Source organism: Parambassis ranga, chromosome 16 (assembly GCF_900634625.1).
Source record: "Parambassis ranga chromosome 16, fParRan2.1, whole genome shotgun sequence".
NCBI classification, from domain to species: Eukaryota; Metazoa; Chordata; class Actinopteri; family Ambassidae; genus Parambassis; species Parambassis ranga.
In genome coordinates this window covers 22229490-22254328 of record NC_041036.1, presented here as the reverse complement: position 1 = coordinate 22254328, position 24839 = coordinate 22229490, and the positions used below count along the sequence as shown (strand labels likewise).

The following is a 24839-nucleotide window of genomic DNA, read 5'->3' as shown; positions in this document are numbered from 1 at the left end:
AGCAACTTGTGTGGGTTGTAGACATGCCTCATGCTACCTCTAGGGGTGAGAGCACTGACAAAATGCAAAAGTGAGCAAAACATCAGGCAGAAAGGATGAGAGCAGAGAAATGGTCTGTGGTCAGCACCTGCAGAACCTCTCCTTTATAGGGCTTGTCTTGATCACTGCCTCTCATTTCCACCTGTTGTCTGTTCCATTTGCAGAACAGCAGCTTAAACTGATTCACAATCAGTGTTGCTTCCCAACTGGACAGGCTGATTTCACAGAAGTGTGATTGACTTGGTGTTACATTGTGTTGTTTAGGTGTTCCCTTATTTTTTTTTTGAGCAGTGTACATACAAGAGATCTTATTGAGATTGTGCTTGTGCAATGGCACACAGCACTGATCCAGCTAAAAAGCTAACTATTGCTAGGTTAAAATAACTTAATTAGAAGTGATATTTATTTCATATAATGTCATTGTTATTGCTTGCATCACAAAATTAAATGTGCTATAGACTACAGTTGAAAATAAGTTATTACTCTGACAACATGTGCAATTAAGATCTGTCCAACACTACAGCAAACAACCCAGGGAAAATAAAAAAGTGTAACAAAAAAACGTAATTATAAATCTTGTAGCCAAAAAAAGTATATCCCTCTCTCTCTCGCTCTCTCTCTCTCTTACCTAAAAATAATATAGATACAAGTGCTACAAGTAAATTAAATTCCCCATGTTAATGAACTAAAACAAGCATAACCTAAAACTAAGTTATGCCACTTTGGTTTAAATTAATTTGAGTAAAAAAGGGGGAGGTCATTCTGGCAGTTATTTTTTTAAGTCTTTATCTTACTTCTATTATCACAGCTTGTTTTCTCTTAATATTTCTTGATTACTTGAGATAAAAATGTAGTGTATGCTCTTGTACTATTTTTATTCCTGCAGTCTTGTTTTCTTGTAGTAACATGTTGATTTACTCAATAGAACAATGCATGTTTTTTAGATTACATATTATTTATATCTGACTATATTGGGATAACATTGCTTGCAATCTTGTAATAATTGGTTCATCCCTATCGTTCTTGTAGCAATGACTTATCTTAGGACAACAACAAATACATTTCTTGTAATTGTAAAAGTAGATAACAATGCTTGTTAGTAATCTAGTGATCTAGTTTATTGATGTTTTAATGCATGTCACAATTGCAAGTAACCACTTTACATTAAGTTGGGATAACAACACTGGTATTCTTGTAATTACAAGTTTATCCATCTTGAGATAACATGCATTTTCTTGTTATTATGGGTTAATTCATCCCCAAAATAAAATTAACATAAGATATAAAAAGAACTTGTTTTTATAGTGCCAAAAAACTCAAGCAAATGCAATTGTTCAACAGAATAATTAACTTGTGAAAATTAGAACTGCTCTGACCTCAAAGAAAAGTTGATGTATTTAACTGACTATGTTTACAAGTCAAATTCAGAGAAACAAAAGGCTGTAATTGCATTTTTTTCATTAAGATTCTGGAATTCAGTCATTCCAGCAGTGTGACCTGAGATGGCGAAGTCTTAAAATGCACCTCATGGCATGGTGTGGCTCAGTGACTGATTTGGAAGTGTACAGATGTGCTACTTAAATTCACCCTTGTGTAGCCAGATGATAAAAAGGTCAGACAAGCCTTGAAAATATAATTTCCTTGCACACTGCTCTGTCTGGCAGGCTTGTTTGGCTTAAGTGCTTTGATAAATCCAGGTGGCATAGTTCCTCCAGCTTTCTTTACCATTGGCTGATGTTCTTCTCTCTTCTTACGACACAGCAGGATCATATGTACATAAATGTAAAAAAGGAGAGAGATATAAATCCTATGTCATCGGTAGTCCTTCAGTAAACATGATGTCACCTGGATTTTAAAGTGGAAGAGCTAATATTAAACAAAGGCCTTCCATAGTGCCTTGCTCCAAGGTAAAAAAAATAGACTTATTTTGGATGTCAAATTTTCAATCCTCTTGTGCTTTTAGAGTGCAAAATAATCTTCTCTCTCGCCTCCAAGATCCACACAGCAGAGCTGTGTTGATAAAAAATGGCTGGGTTGTATTTTGTTTCTTTTTGAAGATGCTTTGATATACAAAGTTAAAGATGGTTCTCCATACAAGATGAGCAGGAGCCTGTCTTCATTCCATGTCTTCATTCCTGGAGTGGATTAGAAGTACTAATGTTCTTACTCTTATTAAGATATCCACATTTGTTCTTCTTTTTCTTCTTAGAGTTATTATTATTATTATTATTATGAAAGAATCTTCAACAATGAACTACTTAATTTGTAAATGATCAATAAATGTTAAAGACTGCTCAAAAGCTGCCATGATTTCACAGCTATACTCAGTAAATTAGGTGTCGACAAAGTGCTCCATAGCGATTATGACAGCAGTTTGCTACATCTTTGGTCTGGCTTAACTAAGTTGAAGAGAAGAAAACCAAAAGATCATATTATCTCTCTCACATAATTTGTCACCCACACATCACATATATGCAGCTTGCAATATACAGCTCCCTGCCTCACGACCAAGACCTCCACCCTTGCAATATTCTCGCACATGTTTCATTTGTTAAACAGAATCCAATAGGCCCCTCAATGCCTCTTTAAAAGTCTGTTAATTAATTCTAAAATTGTGACCTATAATGGAATGTGCTACAATATTAAACAAAAGAAACAGAAGAGAAAAGAAGAAAATGATCCACTCATGGCCTCCATATAAAAACACCACATGAGTGCTCAGCTTTCCTTTGCCTTCTATCACAACAACAGCCTCAATTTACCTGCTAATTATTCCTTTAATTTGGGAGTCTTTTTCCAGTTGCTGTTGCCGTAGCCTCCTCTCACTGTCCTCTAGTCGATTCTGGTACTGTAGAAGGATCTTATTGGTCTGCTGCTCCTGTGTGAGAAGTCTCCGCTCATAATCCTCCAGCTTTTTGTGGGACATCATCAGACGCTCCTTCAGGGAGTTGATCTCTTCCTCATACTCACGAACCTGAGCCAGAGAGAGACAGGTAGTATTAAATCAGACAAGCTTTGGTATAAGTATAACATTTGTGTGTGCATATATGACATACAGTGAATACAAAATACAAAAATAAAATAAGAACGAAGACTGATGAGCGTCCCACACACACACTGTTTGAGACCTTTTCACTGTTAAGACCAGATCTGGGTGCCATCTGCTCAGCAATGACAGACATGCTCTGCAATTCATGAAAATTTTGGCTGGCGTGTAACAAAAAAAAAAAAAGATACCTACCCGGTCCATGCGTGACTCATCCATGCTCTTTGAATACTCCTTAAGTTTGAAATCCTCGCGATCAATCCGAGAACTTTCAATGTCAGCCGACAGATGAGGCATGTTGGAGACCCAGGCCACTGTACGCTCATTTGCTGGGGTTGGGGGATTGAGGGTGGATGGAGACTGGGAGCTCTGGTAAAAAAAAAGACCAGCACAATGATCAGGAGGTCTTGAGTTAATCAAAAATAACTTTCATTAGAAAAATAAGAGCCTCAAATCTGAGGCTCTTATTTTTCTAATGACAATGACTTTATACTTTATGCTTTATACTTTGTGATCCAGCTGGCCCCTGGTGGTATTAGACTAGATGATGGTTGTTAAACATGAACACACATATACATTGCCAAATAATAGCCAAAAATAGTAGCTGATGTACATTGTTGAGAAATAGCTGAACACAGAGAAAATAAATAGTATGTATAAATACTACACTGTAACCAATTGCTGTAAATTTACGGCCATTTTCCAACAGTAATATACTGTATTGATATAATACAGTTGTGTACTGTAGTTTGCAATGCATTATGGGCTGTTCAGCGTGCAAGTTACTGCACACAGCCGACAACTCTATGCTAATGTTACAAAACACAGTAAACTACAGTATTTTTCAAAAATGGGAGCCGACCGCGAGAGGGAAAATTCAGTTCTTCTCCCAGAGCGTTGAGGACGGTTGCTGCACATGAACAAGAAGTCCTGCTTTATCTGCATCCATCGGATTTTGTTGATAAAAACACGGTAATTACAAATTTCATCTTTACTTCTTTGCCAGGAGAATCCTACTAAATTTGTATTTTTTTTTTATTTTAGATACTGTATTCATCCCAGAGGGAAATTCTTTACGGCTGTGTCATACAATGACTAGCAAGGCGCACCACAGGCTAGGGTGAAGTGTCTTGCCCAAGAACACACAACAGCGACTAGGGAAGAGTTGGGATCAAACCACCAACCTTCCGGTTACTAGACAACCCTGCTATACCACTGCGCCACTGTTATTTGAAATCAATCTGTTGCTCAGTAAGTTTTCTAGCTAGTGGGTTTGTAATGATCAGTGCCACTTATCGGTAAAGCTAAGGTGTCACTAACGTTATATATGTTTTTCAAGTTTTATTTAGTTAATTTAAACCGGGCTTTGTTCTGAGGAGTGAGAGCTGCTGCTCAGTTAGCATTAGGCTACACGGCACGTTAGCATTTATAACGAGGCGAGGTCAGCAGGCAGAATTGAGGGATTATTTTGGGCAAACTGCAGTTGGTGGTTGATGAAACAGTGAAAATAGGTTTGCCTTCTTGCCATCTTAAATGTATTTAGTTTACGTTAGTTGCTCTCCTGCGTGCCACACAGACACACGTGCACACACAGCTTCTTTCTTGCTATGTATTTAAATATTGAATGGCAAATCTATGTTTACAGCAGGTTACTCTCACCTGGTGTTTCTGATCAGTGATTGTCTTTTTCCACATAATATGTCGGTTCCTTAGAGGTGTCCATCTCATGGAGACAACTCTCACCCCTCCTGAAGCCCTCTCTGATACTGCTCTGTAAGCATTATGTTTTCTTTGCTTCATCAAATTGGTCATTATTATGAGACTTTGTAGATGTGTACATAAAGTAAATGATGTTCTTGATGTTGCTATCACCCTGAAGTTTCATATCTGAGGACATCACTCCACCCTTTTTGACGGATTGGCTGCTATTTCGATCTACTGTAGATTCAACCTGAAAGAGGCAGCTTGTACTCTGGATCAAAGGCCATCTGAGGAAAGGCTGTCTCCAAGAAGACAGGTATGATTGACTTATCTCTAGCTCTTAACTCCACATGTTTGTTCTAACAATGACATTGCAAATTTAAACAAAGATTTTGATGGGCTGTATAAGCATACCGTAAATGGTTATTGTACATCCTGACTTATTGTGATTATTTTGTTGTTTTAGAACAGCACCATGGGAATAAAGCTAGGGAGAGGAACAACGACCAGCAAGGTCCCTGGCCCAGTACAATCTTCTTTGAATCAGGACTGTCCACATCTTCTCAGACAAAGATAAACACCTGCCTCTCTGAACTCTTAAGAGGTAAAACAAAAACCTCACAGGACTAAGGTAATGCACAAGCCTAACAATTATAAACTGTACAATTGAATTGGCCCCCATTCCGTTATAGGCTAAACACTTATTTCCTTTGTATTAGTCATTTCAGTATTCTGCCTCCCCTTTTGTTTGTTTTTATTATGGTAAGATTAGACACCGTATGTATGGAAACAGTTGCACCTTTTGTGTTTTAGTTTATTGCCATGCTGTCCAGCATATGGTATTTGGCTGATGCTATTTTGCTAATCAGAATGTCTTTGGGTTGCAGTATTCATGTTACACAGCCTGTTTAAATAAGCATTTGTATGTTTTATATCCTTTGTTAATTGTAGTTTTTAGTGTAACAGACTGTTAAATTTCACAACAGTATGAGTACTGTAAAATAACAGTAATGTACAGGTGTCTCTGCTGCCAGCACTTTACTGTAAAGTGAACAAAATACAGAAATATACTGTATTTCACTATTACGTAATAAGCTGTAAAATCATTTTACAGTACAAGTACCGTAAAATAACAGTACAGAACAGGCATCTCTGCTGCCAGCTCTTTACCGTTATTTTACAGAAAAATTATTTACAGTGTACCTGTTTGCTCATGGTGGGTTTTAGCAGGTGCTGTTGCTGTGACTTCTGCTGGGGTGACTGCTGAGTGCTCTGACTGGTGGTTCCCTGTGGACTCTGGCTTTCTCTGACAGAGCTCTGCTGGTGGGGTAGTCCCGGGGCAGTGTTGTCTTTGACAGAAAGTTGCCGGGGCCCATGTTGCCTGCCCCCATAGCCAGACTCTGGTGACTGGAGGAGGTTTCCACTCTGCGGCCGTGTCTTGGCAGGAGCCGCTGCAGCAGCTGCACTGATGGACAGCTGATGAGAGGTCTGAGACTTGATGCGCTGGGTGGGAGGTGGGGCAACAGAACTCTGGCGCATAGGTTGGACTGTTGAAGGAGGTGTGGTGGCCAGGGAGGAGTGGGAGGTTCCTGTCTGGGAGGTCATGCCCATCATTTGTTGCTGCTGTGGAAGATTATCCTCAGAAAACAGGCAAAAAATACATGATCATTTTTTCTTGTTTGTTACTTTTATTCACATAACACTACTTTGAATGTCACTGTGTTGCTTTATTGTGAAAGTGTGAAATATGATTCAAGAATTAGGTTTGAGTGAGTGATTAAGGTGTCTTTGCAGATGATAAAAGTCCTGCAAAGAAATCTGAAATATTTTCTTAGGCCATGTGATAAAAAATAATAATTCAGTGTATTCTTGTAAACGCTGATTAAAACCACACTGTATTCCAGCAAAGAAGGGATACTTTGATGAAGCTTTGTTTATTTACCTCTCTGGGTGAGTTCACAGAATTCCTTAAATGTATTTATGTTATTTATAACTCAATTTTAACTAGTAATTCTAATATTCTTTTTATTATTACGACAGTTGACAACCTGAAAAACTTAATTTAAGCTTTATATTGTTTGTACTTTAAAAATGTTATTGTATGTTAATCAGTGGTAGAGGAAGTACTGAAGCTTTGTACTTAAGTAAAAGTACACGTACCCAGCAAAATATATACTTAAGTAAAAGTAGAAGTGCTACATCAACAAGCCTACTTAAGTAAAGATCTTAAGTACTTCATTTTAAATGTACTTAAAGTATTAAAAGTAAAAGTACTCACACACCAAATATATATTAATGATTTCCATTGCAAAGGATATCTGAACAGGTTAAAATAATCAAAGAAATCATCTTAAAATTAAAATGGACGATGCGTAGTAAATTTTCTGTACAGAAATCTTTTAATGTACCCAGACCATGGACAGGTCTGTGTGTTATGAGGCAGGCTGTGGGCATCAAGTGAACAGAAAAATAGGCATTCACCATTATTATTAAGTATTCCTGCTTTAGATCAATGTTATGATTAATGTTAATCAGACATTAATGGATGGATTGGTGTTAGCAGACAGCAGCTAGCTAGTTAGCTAACTGAGCCAGCGCACTGGCATCATGACTGAGGCACATTATAAAAACACAGCTCGCAGCGTGACACCATCTCCATGCAGAGTCTGACCTCACATCAGTCCAGCACTGTATTCATAAAATGTAACAAGTAACTACAAATATATATTATATATTCATATTTATCCAGAGCCGAGAGGTGGTCTTCGAATGACCTACTGTATATCAATATGTCGTCAAGATACACCATGCAAATATGCCATGGTAGTCCCTTTAACACCAGCCCATGGATCTGAACTGGTAGAGCCCCTGGCCGATAGTGAAGGCTTTTTACGGTCCTCCTGCGCCACCTCCACCTGCCAGTAGCCGTAGGGCTGGGGTAGGGCAAACCAGGAGGGCTGGGTCAAGCCCAGCAAGAAAACGTCTAAAAGTCTCACCATTCCTGGCAGCTCTGTCATATTCAGGAAAGGTCTCAGCCACGAGCCTGGAGATGTCAGCTGCATAGACCTCCAAACTCTCGTTTGGCTGATGGTCCCATGCAGAGATGCATGTCTGGAAGTAGAGGAGGAACTGTTTCTGTCTAAAATCCTGTAGTCTCTCCTTCACTCACTCATAATCACACTTGACATCAGGCGGTAGACTATCCCAACAACAAAGCCACGCCATTCAACCTTGTAGGGAGGAGGTTCATCAAAGCGGCATTGTAACTTTGGCCCTCCTCGTCTGGGCACAGACAGCGGTTTCAAACTGCTTCACCCATGTAGCAAATGGTTTCTCACCAACGCCATGAAACGATGGCGGGAGCTCAGTTCTCATGCCACTCACACCACCAGTCCATGAAGCAGTACCTTCGAAATAATCCTCATCCATGTCACAGTCTGCAACCTTGTGCTTCAATCCTTTGAACATGTTGCTCCAAACCACACAAGTACAGCTAGCCGGTTAGCAGGACTGACTAGAAAGGTCACCCCAGTTACCGCTGCCAGCAATGTAGCATTTCAAAGTGTATAGGGCTTTTGAAATCATCCTTTGCTGTAGACAAAAATCAAGAATCTTGCGATCTCTTTTTTGGAGCCGACACACGTGCCCTGTTTCCACTTCCACCCTCTCAAACCAAAACAAAGTCGTCACACCTGCAACACCCCTACAGTAGCATAGCTGTTGTTTTTAATTCAGTGGAAGGGGCAATTTTGAGATGAAGTTTGTTGACATTAATATGAAGTAACTCTGTTAGGATAGGAAGATAATGCGTCCACTGAGTTTTTTGTTATTTAATTCTTAGTCTAATGTGTAATAAGGACATGCTTATTAGCAATGAGGATTCATCCTAGGTTTTGTGGCACATTCACCCTTAGCAGTGGGCACCACTATCAAAAATAGAAAGAGATAAAAAACGTTAATAATGATAGTACATACAGAATAAGTTTTATGTCTGTAATATGTACAGTCTTGTGCAAAAGTTTGGGCACCCCTTAGGAAAATCACTGCATCAGTTTGTCACTTGCTGAGCTTTTGATGCAGCAACTTCGTTTTTACACATGTTATACCTTGTGGAAACAGAAACATTTGAGTAGTGAAATAACTTTTATTGGCCCAACAAACATTTTTATGTGCATTTAAACAAAACTAGGCATGTGCATAAATTTGGGCACCCTTGTAATCACAATCATTTCAAGACCTGTAGGGAGTTGTAGATGACAGTGTTGAAGCACAAAAATGCTTTGATTGGCTCATTAGATCTTCAGTTACAAACACAGGTGAAATAAATCATGAAAAAGACTATTTAAAATAGGTAACTGCTGGCTGTGCTTGTTCTAGGTTCTTTCTTTGAGAGTGGAAACATGAGGGCCTCTAAACAACTCTCCACTGACCTAAAACTAAGATAATCCATTATTATGAATTAGGAGAAGGGTACAAGAAATTATCTGGAAGGTTTGGACTGTCTATCTCCACTGTCAGAAATGTAGTCTAGGAATGGAATGTCACTGGAACAGCCACTGTGAAGGAAAGATGTGGATGGCCGAAACAAATACAGGAGAGGCACAGGTGAAGGATGGTTAGAATGGTCACAGACCAGCCACAGACCACCTCCAGAGAACTACAAAAAAATCTGGCTGCTGATGGTGTTGTTGTTCATCGTTCCAGAACTTATTGCCTACCATGACATTTGGTGGAGGGTCCATCATGTTATGGGGGTGTGTGGCTAGCACGTGTACTAGAAACCTTGTTAAAGTTATGGTTTGGGTTAGGCCACATGAACTCGTCTCAGTATCAGCAGATTTTTGACAAGAATGTTCAAGAGTCATGCTCAAAGTTGCTCAAAAGCACTGAAATCATTTGTTTTGGCCAAACAGAAACATTTTATGTGCATTTAAACAAAAACAGGCATGTACATAAATGTGGGCACCCCAAAGAAATAATTCCATGAATATTTAGTAGAGTTGGATTTTTCAGCAGGACAATGATCCTAAGCACTGTTCAAAATCCACCAAGGAATTCATGCAGAAGCATAAGTACAATGTTCTGGAATGGCCATCCCAGTTCCCAGACCTTAACATCATTAAAAATGAATGATGGCTACAGGCTGTTATTGCAGCAAAAGAAAGCTCTACTAAATATTCATTGAATTATTTCTTTGGGGTGCCCACATTTATGTACATGCCTGTTTTTGTTTAAATGCACATAAAATGTTTCTGTTTGGCCAAAACAAATGATTTCAGTGCTTTTCTGTTTCCATAAGGTATAACATATGTTGAAGGGAAGTTGCTGCTTCAAAATCTCAGCAAGTGACAAACTGATGCAGTGATTTTCCTAATGGGTGCATAAACTTTTGCATAAGACTAAAATTTATATATTTAGGAAGAAGGGAAAAGGTGAGACCAAAAGGTTTCACATGTGCTCCATAGACAGCGAGAGTATCACCAAGTTGGCAACACTCGTCTCTGGGCTTTGGTAAAAAAAAAAATGCATCTCTGCATTACTTGATGCCTATGCACCAAACAAAGTACATGCCCTGAACTAAGACACCTGTACCAAACGGTTCAGATTTTTTTCCTTAACCATCCCATGCCTAGTGTGTACGTTTTTTTTTCTTCTTGTTTTTCTTTTTTTGGTATTAGCATTGCTTTATCATTGCTTTCCACCTAGCACCACTGAAAAGGATTATTCATTCCTAATGGGTGGGCTGAGGCCAAGTTTGACCAGATTTGTTTTAGGACAGCGGCTTTCTATAACAACAAAAAGAGGAGTAAATATCATGTGCAAATAGCATCAGGTTCTGTACTTACAATGCAAAAGGGATTCATCCAATCAAGTGGAAGAAAATATTAAGCTTTCTAGGTAAGATACAGATAGTATTTTTACAAGAAAGACACCTAGTAGATAAAGAGCATATGAAACTAAAGCCGGATTGGGTAAGTCTGTGACAGTCGCTGTATTGATACATATGTTCACCCCATTTGTACCTGAGGGCAGATATGACCTGGTTCATGGCATTATCCATGGCACACATGTCACTATGATGAACATATATGCCCCCAATTCACCTCCCTCCTCATTTTGGACAATGGTAGCAGCAGAACTGGAGGAATACAAATGTTCTTTTACAGTGCTGGGTGGACAATAAATTAAACAGGTCCCCAGTAGATATTTAGAAAATTGAGTGCAGGTGTCTTATAAGTTAAAGTGCTATAGAAAGTCGACCTGACAGATGTATGGAGACCCCTGAACCTGTCAGTCAAAGATTTTACGTTTTATTCAAATTCACACAACTCCTATTCTAGAATGAATTATTTTACTATACCCCCACAGATTAAAGGACAAGTGCTTACATGCAGATCATCCATATGAGCGACCATAATCCAGTCTTCCTGGAAATTATTATAAATAAAGCTACACCTGGAATACAAAGGTGGCAGACAAAACATTGCTGCTTAAGCAAAACGACCTGGAACAAGATATAAACAGTGTTGGGAAGAATACTTTAAAAAAGTATTCAGTTACAGAATACAGATTACATGCCCTAAAAAATATATATATATATATATATATATAACATAGTCTGAATACTTGGATTACTCAAACATTGAATTGCATTTTAATTGATTGAATGCAATGATCAGCCCCTACTTACTACAAAGGACGCTATAAAACATTCAATAAAGTGCCCAGACTGTTACAACTGACTGCATTTACATGAATGTTATTCTATTTAGATAAACAGAAAAAATGTTTTTGTTTTTTTTTTAGTTTTTTTTTTAATTTTTTAAACAATGCAACCAAAGGTCATTTTACACACGTAAACAATGTTTGAATATGTACATCAAACAGACCCATGTATAAAACTACCTGACTGCAAGCGACACGTTCCTACTTAGGTGTTAATCAGCCAGTTAGCTAACAGCTAACTAGTTCACTTCTTCAAGTGATGCTAAGAGTGTACAGCACGATTGAGGAGCATTAAGCACGCAGCGCTTCATCCTCAGACTCTGACCCCCATCAGTCCCACTGCTCTGTCCTCTATGACGCCCGCAGCTGCAACTTTCTGTCCAGTTTGCTGAACCAAAAACTTTAGCTTTGCTCAAAGATGTTGTATTGACGGTAAGAGCTCTCACTCCAATGACTATTCACCATCATACACGTGTATATGACCACACAATGAGACAAGCGGTAAGGAGTAAAGTATGGTCGTGTAATCCACTGATTTCAACAATGTAACTGTATTCTAATTACCATCTCTTTAAAGTGTAACTGTAATGGAATACAGTTACTCATATTTTGTATTCTAAATATGTAACGTCGGTACATGTAATCCATTACTCCCCAACACTGGATATAAAGACAGCAGAATCAGCTCATAAGTCTAGGCCTACGAAAGCAAAAGTTATCAAGGTCATTATTTTACCAAAGCCAGCGACTGTATCAATAAATACCTAGCACGACTCTTAAAGCAAAAGTAGAGTAACAATAACACAGCGGTGATTAGAGATTCAGGAGGAAAAAGGTTTTTTGACAAGAATACCATTAGCTCTACCTTTGTATAATTTCATCAAGTCATTATATAAATCAGGCAACAATAGCACCAAAGAGGACAATTTTTTCTCCAGCAATGGTGTTTTCCTTTTCACTTGTCAAACAAGTCAGTAATATACTTAGGAATGAGAATTCCTTTTAGAGGTCCTTTTAAGAAACTGACATGCATGAAGGAGGATATATATAGGTGGGGAACTCAAATAGAATATATTACCCAGGCTGTTGTATCCTCTACAGATACTACCAAATTCAATCCCCAATAGCTTTTTCACAGATTTAGACAGGATGTTTACAAGATTCATTTGGCAAGGCGAAAAGGTCAGCCCTGTAACATGACCTCCAGCAGGCCACTAACATGCATGTCAGAAACAGACTCCATGAGGGTGGTATGAGGGTTCAACATCCACAGGTGGGCATCCATCCACTGCCTCATCAGAAGCATGCCCAGGCGTTGTAGGGAGGTCATGCAGACACTACTGAGCCTCATTCTGACCTGTCTTGAGGAACATCCACTCAAGTTGGATCAGCCTGTAATGTGATTTTCCACTTTCCACATCCATTGGATAATAATTTTCATTTACATTGATCATTTTAATCTTATTTTTTTTCTCAACGAATTTCACGATGTATTTGAATGAAGATTTTTCAACTGGAATATTTCAGTAATTGAGATCTAGTATGTGTTTTTTCAAGCAGTGTATTATTGAGCAGCACAAATGCGGTATATATATATATATATATATATATATGAATGGGTACAGACACTCAAATAAATTGTTTAATATGAAGTCTAGGAACTGTGGTACTGTCACTGAAAGATTGCCCCTTTGTAAACTATAAGAAAGCAAAACAGGAGGTTCAAAGTACCTTGGTTGCTCTGAATATATTGAAAACATGGAATAAGATTAGTGCTTAGTTCAAGCTTTAAAAGTATTTTTCACTACTTGCCCCAGCATAGAGAAATCCACCTCATGCAAAGATATAGTGTTTACACTCTGGCAGAATAGGACATAGGGGACCCACCCCCCCCCCCCCCCCCCCGAACTTCTTAACCTCTGAACCTCTTCTCCTTATCCTGTTTATTGACAATAGAGCTGGCAAAAGCATACCATAGCACCCTGAATAAGGGTATTAATCTGGTGGTGTGTGTGGATTTATACATATATTTATATGAGTTTTGTTAGTCCTGTTGCTTTTGTGTGTTTTCGCTTTGAATGTATTTGAGTTTATAAAAGAAAAGAAAAGAATAAAAGAAAATGGGAGTTCTGTGTGTATTTTTTAACTAAAATGTATCTGTTGACAGAACTCAATAACAATGGAGGAAAAATGTGGACACATTTACCTGCACATGCATAGACATCTGCCTGCGTCCATAGTCGGCCCTGCTGTAGTCATCACTGTAGCTGTGTGAGTGGATGATGCTGGGCTGGCCCAGGTGACTATCTCTGGTCCTGAGGGTGGACAGATCCTCACTGCGAGAGAACCCCCCATGGGCGAACTGTGGGATGTAGGACTGGTGAGGGAGCTCGGGCTCTGGGGTCAGAAGGAGGGGTGCTGGGGGTTGAACCCGGCTGTGTTGGTGATGGAGCTGTTGCTGTTGGGGCCCATCAGCAGTTGCCAGATGAAAAAGAGGATTCTGGAAGGAAAGCGGGTAGCGCATGGCGGCGGCCTGCTGTTGCTGCTGCTGGGATAGTGAGTCGGTGGTGGTGCCCATCTGGCTCAGCTGGCTCAGCCGGAGGCCGCCGGACATGCTGGAGCCGCCAGAGCCAGCTGACAACCTCCCACCGGCTCGCAGCTGGCTGCTTAGGCCCGACCCCAGCCCGCCACCGCCTCCACTGCTCAGCCCTCCGAAGCTGCCCATACCGGCGATAGAGGCCTGGGAGGAGTTGAGCATGTCCACCGACTGCAGGTTAGACACGCTGTTCATTCGGGAATCCTGGAGGTCCATCATAAATACGTTTTTATTGACACTTAGCACCTAGATAATAAGGGATATGAGAGGCTAGTGTGCCCCCTGTAATTTTATGTTGGGTGGCCACAGATGGTATGGTTAAGGTGTTGTGCGGGTGTTTTTACCGCAAAGCCTGCCTGGATATCGGAATGCGTATTTCCCAGGAAATACCACTAGGATGAGTTGCGAGGTGAATCAGTGGGGAAAAAACAGATGTCATGACATACTACTGCCTTGATCACAAGATGGCACATTCTGTCAAGTATGACTGACATGCATGTTATACTAACCTGTCTTTGATAAAGATTTATCTAGTGGGTAGGATGATGATTCCCCGAGTCAGTATGAAAAAAAAAAAAACTCACCTTAGGGTCTGGCTCTGTGATGTCCGAGCTGCTTGTGCAATATGCTGGGCTTGACCTTGCCAGGGGAGGGCGGGATACATAAAACATGTCTTTGGAAGATGCTCGATGAGGGTGGTCTCGGTCCTGAAAGCTCATCTGGGAGCGGCTTGGCATGACCCCTCCAGTGGAAGTGGGGGAAGGCAAACGAGTGATATCTATAGAGCTGAACAACAACAATAAAAAATGCCAATAGTAGCTAAGAATGGCATGTTATAGAGAGCAATTGTATAATACGTAATGATAGCAACAGTAACATAATCATAAATAACATTTGGTGGACATGTTTAGATCGTTTATTGGCGTGAAAGTACTACCCTATAAAATTGAACCATTATAGGGTAAAAAAAAAGTTCAACTGTCACCGTCACCATCTAGGCAGAGCCTGAGTTCACCTGACTCCAGGTTAATACAAGTATGCACAATAATACCAAACCTCTCCTCCTTGACCATCAGCTGTGAGGTGGTAGTAGATAGGGGCAAGCAATTTTTACTTCCTCTTGTGGTTCCCTCCATTTATGATTCCATGCCCCACCTATGTCTTGTTTACCCCCATGTATTTAAGTCTTGTGCTCTTGTCTCACACGCAGGTTTGGTGTGATTTTAAATCAAAACATTTTAGTTTACTGGGGAAACTGTGGGAGCACAGACGGGTTCTGTTGGCCCAAATTAAGAACATCCTAGACGTTAAGCCTTGGCTGTTCCCCAAGTTCAAGCCTGTGTACTTTGGAATAGGCCGTCTTGGTGAATCCATGTCCTTGCCTGTGCCTTGCTGGTTCACCTTGCCAGTTTGCGAGCCAGCCGGTGGTCCTGCTCCCTTCACAGAGCCGGTGGGGCATTCATCGTCGGTTCCTGTCTCTAGTGCAAAGCCCTGCCCCACAAAATTCTGCCACTGTACCTTTTAGTTTAATGTCTTTAGATGGAAATATTCAGAGTTCATTACAGCTAAAAGGTCAAGTGGGATGTCATGTGGTGATATAGCCACAGCACTGACTGACCATTGTGGTGTCCTACGAGGCTTTTCTGAGAGGAGTGTGTAGTGGTGGTGCTGTGAAGGACAACTGCATGAAGGATTTCTGCCCTGACAGCCAACTGGAATGTGAAGTTGCAAAAGCAATTAAATAAGTATGGTGATTTACTTTAGAATATAAATACTGACTATGTATGGCACATAAACTTATTTTATTAGCATTAGCAGGGGAATGGTGTGTAGTTTTCTTTGGTTAGATCTATTACAGAGCAGTAGCTGTTCTTAAGACTGGAGTATCCCCCAACACCCCACTCACGCCCTCTGCATCCTTATTTGTAAGTCCACCAGTAGGGAGGACCCAGCAAAGCAAAGTGCTTACTGCACAACAGGCCCCACCCCCTGTACAAATGTACTGTGGATTTAGAGATAAGTCTATTGAGGAAAGAAAGGTGCTCTTAAAGCAACATGAAATTGGCTATAGGTGCTGCAAAGCCATACACCTAGTGAGGCGCTGCTATGACGAGGTAAACTGCACAGAGTGCGGAAGCAAGATGCACATCAGGCGCTACACCTGGGCTCAGCACCAAAGGCCAACAGCTCAGAAGACCCTGCACTGGAAAATGGTGGGGAGACCACTGTCTCAGCCGCATGCACAGGGTGTATGGAAAGAGAAGCTTGGGGCGCTCATGCTCGAAGATATGTCTTGTGAAGGTGTACCCAGGCAGCTGCCCTGATGCTGCAGTCTGTATGTATGCCATGTCTAGATGACCAAAGTAACTGGTCACTCGCAAGGTCAGTGTTTTCACCGTCTCACGGCAGCCATCACCATACTCTAAAAACATGTGCAGGAGTGATAGAGGCCGACTTAGGACCCTGTGAAAAGAAGACCTCTAAACTTGCCTGGACCTCACCACACAGCTATCCTCATTGTGTGTCACTTTAATGAACAAACACCAAGGATGACAATTTACTGAGGGTTGCCATCAGATCCTGCCGGCTACTGGATACTGGGTGGCAAAAGATGTGTCAAGATGTCTGCTGGGATATCACTGCACGTCACACAAGAGGAGGACATGCTGAGAGCGAGAGGTGGGCAGTTCTCTTTACTTGCTTATCTATCAGAGCTATTCACATCCAGGTCATTGAGTCTCTGGATTCATCTAGCTTTGTTAGCATGTTCAGAATGTTCCAAGCTATACGAGGGCCTGTGAAACACATGCGCTCTGACAGGGGCACAAATTTCATCTGAGCCTCTAAAGACCTTGAAATTCCTTTAAATGTTGATGAAAAGACAATGGAGAGATCCCTCTCAAAGCAGAGCTGTACATGAACCTTCAATGTCCCACACTCATCTCACATGGGAGGAGCCTGGGAAAGAATGATCAGTGTTACACGCTGCATGTTAGATTCAATGCTCATGCAGATTGGATCTTCCAAACTCACACACGAGGTGCTCACAACGTTCTTAGCAGAGGTCACTGTTCACTGTGTGGCGACTGATCCTTTTATCCTCACACCTGCATCATTGCTGACGCAAAAGGTATGCCCCTCAGGGCTCTAGAGTGTAACCATTTTGGTCGCACATGCAACCTAATTTTTCAATGGTGCAACCAAAAAATATCTAAGGGGTCGCACCAGTGCGACCAGCTGTTAGAGGGAAATACATTCTCCGCAACTCTTAAAAGTCTCCCTGTGGTTCAACAACAGACACACTTCAGACTCATACCATGGTTTAAACCAATCAGAGACAGTGAAGGGCGGGACACCCGTGTGTGTGTATATCTTTGAAAAAGAGTGCTGCAGTCAGACTAAGACCCTACTGCAGAAAATCCAAAAGAAGAAGAACACGGACATATGCTGTGCAGAGATGTTCCCAAGGTGACGAGAAGACGAACAAAGTTCGTTTCGACCCAGAACCGCAGTTTAGGTGAACATGTAACAGAGGAGGATCTGTTGCTACTATGCAGGTTTTGCTAATGTGCTGTTTACCTGAATTAAGGATGATAACGAGCCTGTAATGTTCAGGGAGGGGGCGGGATGTGCAGAGTGAACAGTAAGTCTGACAGTCTGTATTATTTGACCTGTGTGGTTCCATCCATGAAGGCTGATTCACTCTGACTGACAGGCAGTCGGCCAGTTGGTTAAATGATGAACGCCCATTGTTAATCACTTAATATTATGAACAGTGCTGGTGTACACAAGCTTGGCCTAAGTCTTCTGTCAGAAAGACTGCAGCAACTGGATCTTGTTTGATGGCTTTATTACAGGCTTTAGATGTACAGATGACTGTTGTGGTTTCTAAATAATATACAGACAAAAATATAATTCAAATATGCATACAAATATAAGCAACAGAATGACATTTGAATGAATGTTTCCAACGACGACGACTTAGCAGATCTGTAGCACCATATACTGCTTGTGGTAATTATGCATCCCGCCGCCCCATGAGCAGGAGAATAGGCGTGATGGGATCCTGGTCAGCTATGTCTAATGTGGCATAACCAAGTGGCTTTGAGTTGAGTATGCCTTAACTTCTATGAACACAGTCATCAGGACCTCTTCTTGTATTGTGGCACCGACGGTTAGCTGGGTGTGGCTTAGCTTTGAAAAAGGGCGAGTGAGAAATGTTTGGGGAGGGGGAGAGATAGTACCCAGAACAGGGAAGGAAAGGAGTCTGTGATTATTCAGGACCCACAGAGAGTTTCTGTGAAACGGGAGCCCCAGCGGATACACAAGAAGGGACTCTGAACATCTGAGAAGTAAACTAAACGCCAAGCCTGAAGTGAGAATAGACTGGGAATGGTGGACCACATGTCCAGAGATTAGGTTGTAGTAGGTCAAGGAGGCTTTTACCTAGGGTGAGGTCGTCAGCTGGATTCTCATCAGATGGAACATATCTCCAGTTGTCAGTTCCAACAAGTTCCTGAATCTCTGCAGTCCTTGTGCCCACAAACACCTTGTATTGCTGAGATTCTGTGTGGATCCAGTGGAGGACAGCGGTAGAATTAGACCATAAAATAGTACTTACTCTGGAGGTAAGTGAGCAATAACTGTTGGGTCATTACTAGCCCACTGTCTGAAATCAAAGCCACCAATGTGAAGAAGAGCTTGCATCTTGTCGATGAGGTGTCTGGCCTGCTCTGGAGATGGTCGTGACTGAAGACAATTATCCACATAAAATGCATGCAGTACAGAGTTAACCACTTCTTCATTACCTTCACTGTGGTCCATCAAGGCGTATGTAGCACAGCATGGGGTACATGTGGTACCGAAGGGCAAAACATGCCCCTCATGGTCTGGACTACGTTTTTTTTCTCCGTCTCGCCACATAAAGAGGAGTAGGTGTGTACACTTGGAACGAATGTCCCCACTTATCGCCACAGCATTTTCTCAGAACCTCAGAAGCACACCTAACAGTGAGGACCCGAGTGTTGGTCCTGGAAGGAGATTGCTGTTTAGTGAGGATTGGTTGTAGATGAAGGAGCAGTTAAAGACAACTCTGACCTTCCCATTGTGATAAACAATGTGATGTGGGATAAACCATGACTCATTGGAGTTGTTTACTTAATCATTGTTTACCTTCACTGCACCCTTTCTAGCTTATGAATCTCATCATTGTACACTGCAGTTTGTTCAGGGTTAGTGGCGAGACAATGCTTTGTTGCCCTGAGCAGAGCCATCACTGAAGTAGGTGGAGCCTGTAGAGCTGATGCATTACACTTACGCAGAAGTGGCGTTGCATTAGGGGTGGGCGATACTGAAGATTTCAGTATCAATCCGATACCAAGTAAATACAGGGCCAGTATCGCCGATACCAATACCGATACCGATACTTTTACTTTGAAATTTCATGATCATAAATAATTATTTTTTTGCCTTCTTTTTTGCCTTTAAATAGATTATCATGATTAGCAGAATAATAATACACAAGAAACATTTGTTAAGTAAATCAAGCTGCAAACAAAAGTGCAGAACTGTTTGAAATTTTAACTTCACAGTCATGTCAGCAATGCTCCTTTTGACAGCCATGGCTCTTTGTGAATCATGTAGGTGAAACAGCATGACTAAGATACTTTTATAAAAGTTTAACACCTACCTTCATGTAGCCTAAATATGAAGAATAAAGATCCTTCAACAGTTATCACCAAAGCATAATTATATTAATCATACTGAAATACATATCATTATATAAACTTATATAATTACATTATTAGATATATTTTGGAATTTGAGAAACACTAGATTTATTTCAGCTGGTGATATGATGTTCAGTCATTCTGCTAAAATTGCATGTCTTATCACAGCACTCAGAAAGACACCATTAATTCATGCTGCAGATTACTCAATTCAAACCTTCACTTTTTTAAATCATCTACCTGGATATTTAGTGTGTATTGAGTGTTTTGCAGTAAAGCCTTTGTCAGTGACCACTGTCTCTGGTTCATGTTAACTTTCACTCTTAATGTGGTGATACAAGTCTTCATTTGGAGAGACTGATGAAAGGTGTAAGCAGTGGCTCTCACCAGATGCATGCTGGAAGAAGTTGACTGGCTCCTGTATAGTCCATCCCAAGGCAGTGCATACAGCTACAGGGCTACCAACAGGACCAGTACGCATGTATGGGTGTAGCGGAGTAATCTGGTGTGCATTGTCTGACCCGTTGAGTAACAAGGGCGTCACTTTGCTGAAGGAGGGCAGTGGGATTCCCTTCAGATGTTTGTATTTCTTCTGTAAGATGTCAGTGTCACAGGTCTGCTCGACCAGAGCCAGTTCAGTGGCAGTAAAAGCTTTCTGTATAGTGTGTTTCACTCCCTTCTTCTTCATAGCAGCCACCTAGTAACAGGATTGTCCTGTCTGAGCCATCATTTAGTACAGCAAATGAGTCAAGTATGTTATTTCCATTATGTATGCAAACTAGAACAACTTTGAGCATCACTTTTCCTGAGTGGCTGCCATGGTCCATATATACAGTACTGGATGTAGTAGTCACGGTCAGGATGTTCTCTGCAAGAGCCACTTCATGCAGTTCTGGCAGGTGTTGTTCCCCACAGGTGGCACAAGGCTTCCTTAATGTGCAGACCTCAGACTAATGTCCTCTTCCACACCTCCAGCATCTCTTATTCTCTCTGATCCACTTGGCCCTTGCCTCATTAGTGAGCTTTGCAAAGTCTATACATGAGTTGAGATAATGCTCCTTGTTGCGACAGTAAGGACAGTAGGACTCAAAACGTTCTCCTTTTCTCCGGCTGTGGTGGCGTATTAGGGCCAGATGAAGTAGTAGAGGTCAGCTCCCCATGCTGGTTACCAAGTAGTAGGGTATGGAATGGTAGTAGGGTTAGTTTTTTGTGGTTTAGCTGATCTACGTTCCTGTGCAGCTTCGGTTGTACCTGTCCCTTTAAGCCGCCGGGATACCTGCAGCGTGCAGTGTATAAGTTCTGGAGCTTCCACTCTGGATGATGCCTCTGTTAAAGAAATGTTCAACAAATGCATCTCTGAAAGTTGCAGGTCATTTACCGAGCAAGGTGTCCACATGTGAACCACAACCTAACTCGAACATGAAAGGACCATCCATAGTAGTCAACATCCCCACCAGTGTCCTGACTGAGGCAGAAAAGTCTTCAAAGCTTTGGTAGCCCCCAGGTCTAACAGCTGGAGCATTCAGGATGGCATTGATTTCTCCCTGTACAGGCTGTCTAGGTTGCCCATATCTGTGAGTGAGAGCTTGCATGGCAGTGGTGTAGGGAGTTGGACTATTGACATAACACTTGGCTATCTGTACAGCAGCAGGAAATTGAAGATGGTCAAGGAGAATCTGGTACCTATAGTCCTCTGTGAGATGTCTGTGAGGGCCAAGCACACTGTCCAGGCCTTTCTTTAGCATGAGGAAATCACTCTCTTTACCTGAACTGGACACTGCCAGTTTTGGTTTGGGGATGCCAAAGGAGGATGCGATTGCCATCTCTGGGCATGCCAGTGTAAGTTAGCGGGCCATGCACAGGATGCTGCACGTTGGAGGATGTGGGATACTGAGAAGGTGGTGGCTGAGGTGTAGACTGCCAATGTTGATAGGCATTGTGTGGGTGGCTAGTAGCAGGAGCAACTGGTGCAGGTTGGACTAGTGGCACAGGTTGCACTTGTGTTACGGGTTGTGTGGAGGCAGGCTGAGGCATGATAACTGATGACTGGGTGTGCTGTACAGGTGGCAAAGGTAACTAATTCGAGACTTGACTGAGTCAGAGATACAGGGGAAACAGGCATGGAGGGTGGAGCAGAAGCACCGTCTTCCAGTTTAACAGGTGAAGCTTTGGATTGTTCTCGAGGCGGAGAGATTGAGTAGGTGAATGGGGCTGGAGTCTGGCAAGCCTAAGCAGCTGTGGCACCTACAATAGACTGAAAGGTGTGAGCCGTTTCTAGATGTAGAAGGCTGCCATGACTACCCCAGTAGGTGGTGCGTGGACGCTGTTCATATTGTTGTGCAGGGACAGTGCGTGGAAAGGAAGCCAACCTAACATGGTCCATTTCTGCTTCAAGCTCTTTCATCTGACTTATCGTCTGCCAGCGTTTCTCCAGCTGATGCCATCTATCTATATTCACTGCAGGCTGCTGATTGGCTGAGAGATGGTCAGACTGCATCACATGCTGTGTGTTCAGTGGTACAGCAGGAGGCGGTGGAAAGGGGCAAAACTGCAATGGATAGCCAAGCTCAAAGTCCTCTAGATGTCTAGGTGGCTCCCATGCCCACAAACTGGCCACCATTGTGACTGGCCACCATTACAAATTAAATATCACAATGCCAGTGATTAAGGTAATATAACAAAAGGTACGGTAGCATGGGCATACAACATTTACTTAGATTAACACAAACTCAACAGTACAGGGGCATACATGCTTAATTACACACAACTTTGTCTGCATCGAATGTCCATGTGCTCCAACTGCTCGCTCTCTCTGATAGAGTATATCGCACGGGAGCGTGACTGGGAGGGGTTATTAGATGCGCTCACCTGCACCACCCACAAACATGTGAAAGCAGGGGAATTTGAACACCCATTTTAAAAGTATTGTTATTATCCTGCTATAGTGGACCATTGTCTGCCAGTATGATATCTGCATACAGCTAAAACTGTAACAGACAGAATGAGTCTGTCAGCTGCAGCTCAGCTTTAGAAAGAGAGGAGACACTGAGGCAGAGAGGAAGAGGTGAGGAAGATGAGAGAAGAGAATACTGTAGCTACAACGTGTTGGAAAAACAAAATATATATCACAACTATTAAATAAATAAAGGTGTATATAATTAAGGCCTGAGCACCGAATGGTGCGAGAGCCTTATTGAAATGCAAGAGTTTATTATACTTGATTGTTGTTCTGGCTCCGGTATCGCGATTTTGCCCCCCTGAACGTGCTCAAAAACTCACTTTGGCAAAAATTGTCCCCCGACGAAAATCGCGACTTGACACTGTCGCCATTGGCGGGCGTGGCTGCATGGCTCTGCAGCGCCCCCTAAAGTGTGAAAATATTCACCGCAAGTGCTATAGATTTCAGACTCGGTACACTGATGTATCGCCTCAAGAGGAGAAAAAAGTCTCTTGGAGGTATCGTCTAAAACGCACAGGAAGTCCGCCATTTTGCTTTTTTCACTCCAAGCACTTTTACGAACTCCTCCTTGGGTATTTGTCCAATCTACCTGCAAATTGGCCTGGTTACTCTTAAAGCATTGGGGACCAAAAGTTATCAAAGACGCACCACTTTTTCATACGGTCTGGCTGTGGCACTGCCACGAAGTTGACCCTTCGCCAACGCACAGGAAACAGATGTTTTTATGGCTGTATCTCCCACATACTTCATTCTATGTGGATGCAATCCAAATAGATGTATTTGTGGATGTATCTTCCACATGCTTCCTTCAATGTGGATGAAAAAAATCAGGCATGCTGAGCCTGTCATTCTGAACAGATTGATATAACCATATGCATATGTGGGTGTGGCCACATGGCTCGGCAGCACCCCCTAGGATTAGATATTGGTCCCACTTTGACCTACAGACACGAAAATTGGTACACTAATGTATCTCCTCTAGACGAGAACAAAAGTCTTTTGGAGCTACCCTCTAAAATTTACAGGAAGTCTGCCATTTTGTAAAACCTGCGCGTTTCGCACCTGCCATACTTTTATGAGCTCCTTGTCGAGGAATTTCCCCATTAGGCTGCAAATTTGTGGCCTCACTCCTAAGCCCACAAGGATCAAAAGTGCAGAGCTTTATCGCACGCTCTGCCCGTGACACCCCCATGAAGTTGACCCTTCGCCAATGCACAGGAAATAGATGTTTTTGTGGCTGTATCTCCCTCATACTTCATCCTATGTGGATTGGACTTGACAGTCATGCTGAACATCTGACTCTGCACGCATTGACATGCTGATATGCTACAATCACTGCACCACCTACTGGACAGAGGACAGCATTTCACTGTACTCCTGTCCTGCTGACCACTACACATGCTAGTAACCGGGGACAGAGGCTGCGAGACACTAGGGGGGTGACGGCTGCGAGTCTCGCGGACCGCAAGGAGTGCGAGGGCCCGTCACCGCTGCTTGCAGCTTTAATTGAAATTATTTTTAATTCCCATTGGCAGACAGCTAAGTGAGGAGCAACAGCCAGAAAATACAGAGAGAAAGCAAACAGGGAAATGAAGAATGCTGTATGAACTTTGATTCATACTGACAGGCAGACTTGTTGGCTAGTTTGTCCATAATATGAATGAGTACTGTCTGTACATTTAAAATATTTTTTTATTTAACTGTTTATTATACAAGCTCTAAATTCAGTTTAGGATGATATGATTATTATTTTTAGCCTGTTCATATGTAATGCACTAATGTGTACAAAATAAATGGACAGTGATTAAAAACAATCTGCGGTGTTATTTGTAATGCGGTGCACCAAAATTTTCTGGTGCAGTCTAGAGCCTAGAGGCCCCTGTCCACAAACAGTGGCGCAAAGCCTGTCTAACACATTCTGGGACAGGTAGCGTAGACAGTCCCTGCAGAAAACAATGGTCATCTAAAGAGTCCAATCTTGAAGAGGGACGTGTGGTGCTCCTCAAGGATGTACAAGTCAAAGAAAAGGACTAGCCTCTTGGC

General features: G+C 41.8%; 1 protein-coding gene and 1 long non-coding RNA gene across 7 annotated transcripts in view; one reads left to right on the top strand and one right to left on the bottom strand.

Moving 5' to 3' along the window:
- syngap1b (synaptic Ras GTPase activating protein 1b) overlaps nucleotides 1-24839 on the bottom strand; it is a 245108-nt gene that overhangs the window by 28555 nt on the left and 191714 nt on the right. For 4 of the 6 annotated variants that reach the window (XM_028426626.1, XM_028426624.1, XM_028426628.1 and 1 more), the window contains 6 exons: nucleotides 14693-14894; nucleotides 14453-14500; nucleotides 13719-14312; nucleotides 5990-6424; nucleotides 3281-3454; nucleotides 2802-3013 (listed from right to left, as the gene is read on the bottom strand). In XM_028426626.1, the coding sequence (XP_028282427.1) occupies nucleotides 2802-3013; nucleotides 3281-3454; nucleotides 5990-6424; nucleotides 13719-14312; nucleotides 14453-14500; nucleotides 14693-14894 (1665 nt within the window). Of the gene's footprint in view, nucleotides 1-1539; nucleotides 2175-2801; nucleotides 3014-3280; nucleotides 3455-5989; nucleotides 6425-13718; nucleotides 14313-14452; nucleotides 14501-14692; nucleotides 14895-24839 lie in introns of those variants that run through there. The other 2 variants (XM_028426629.1, XM_028426625.1) reach the window with 2 other exon arrangements.
- LOC114449180 (uncharacterized) lies at nucleotides 22749-23388 on the top strand. Its single transcript, XR_003671954.1, has 3 exons — nucleotides 22749-22759; nucleotides 23277-23282; nucleotides 23318-23388. It is a non-coding gene; the product is annotated as an uncharacterized LOC114449180 (long non-coding RNA).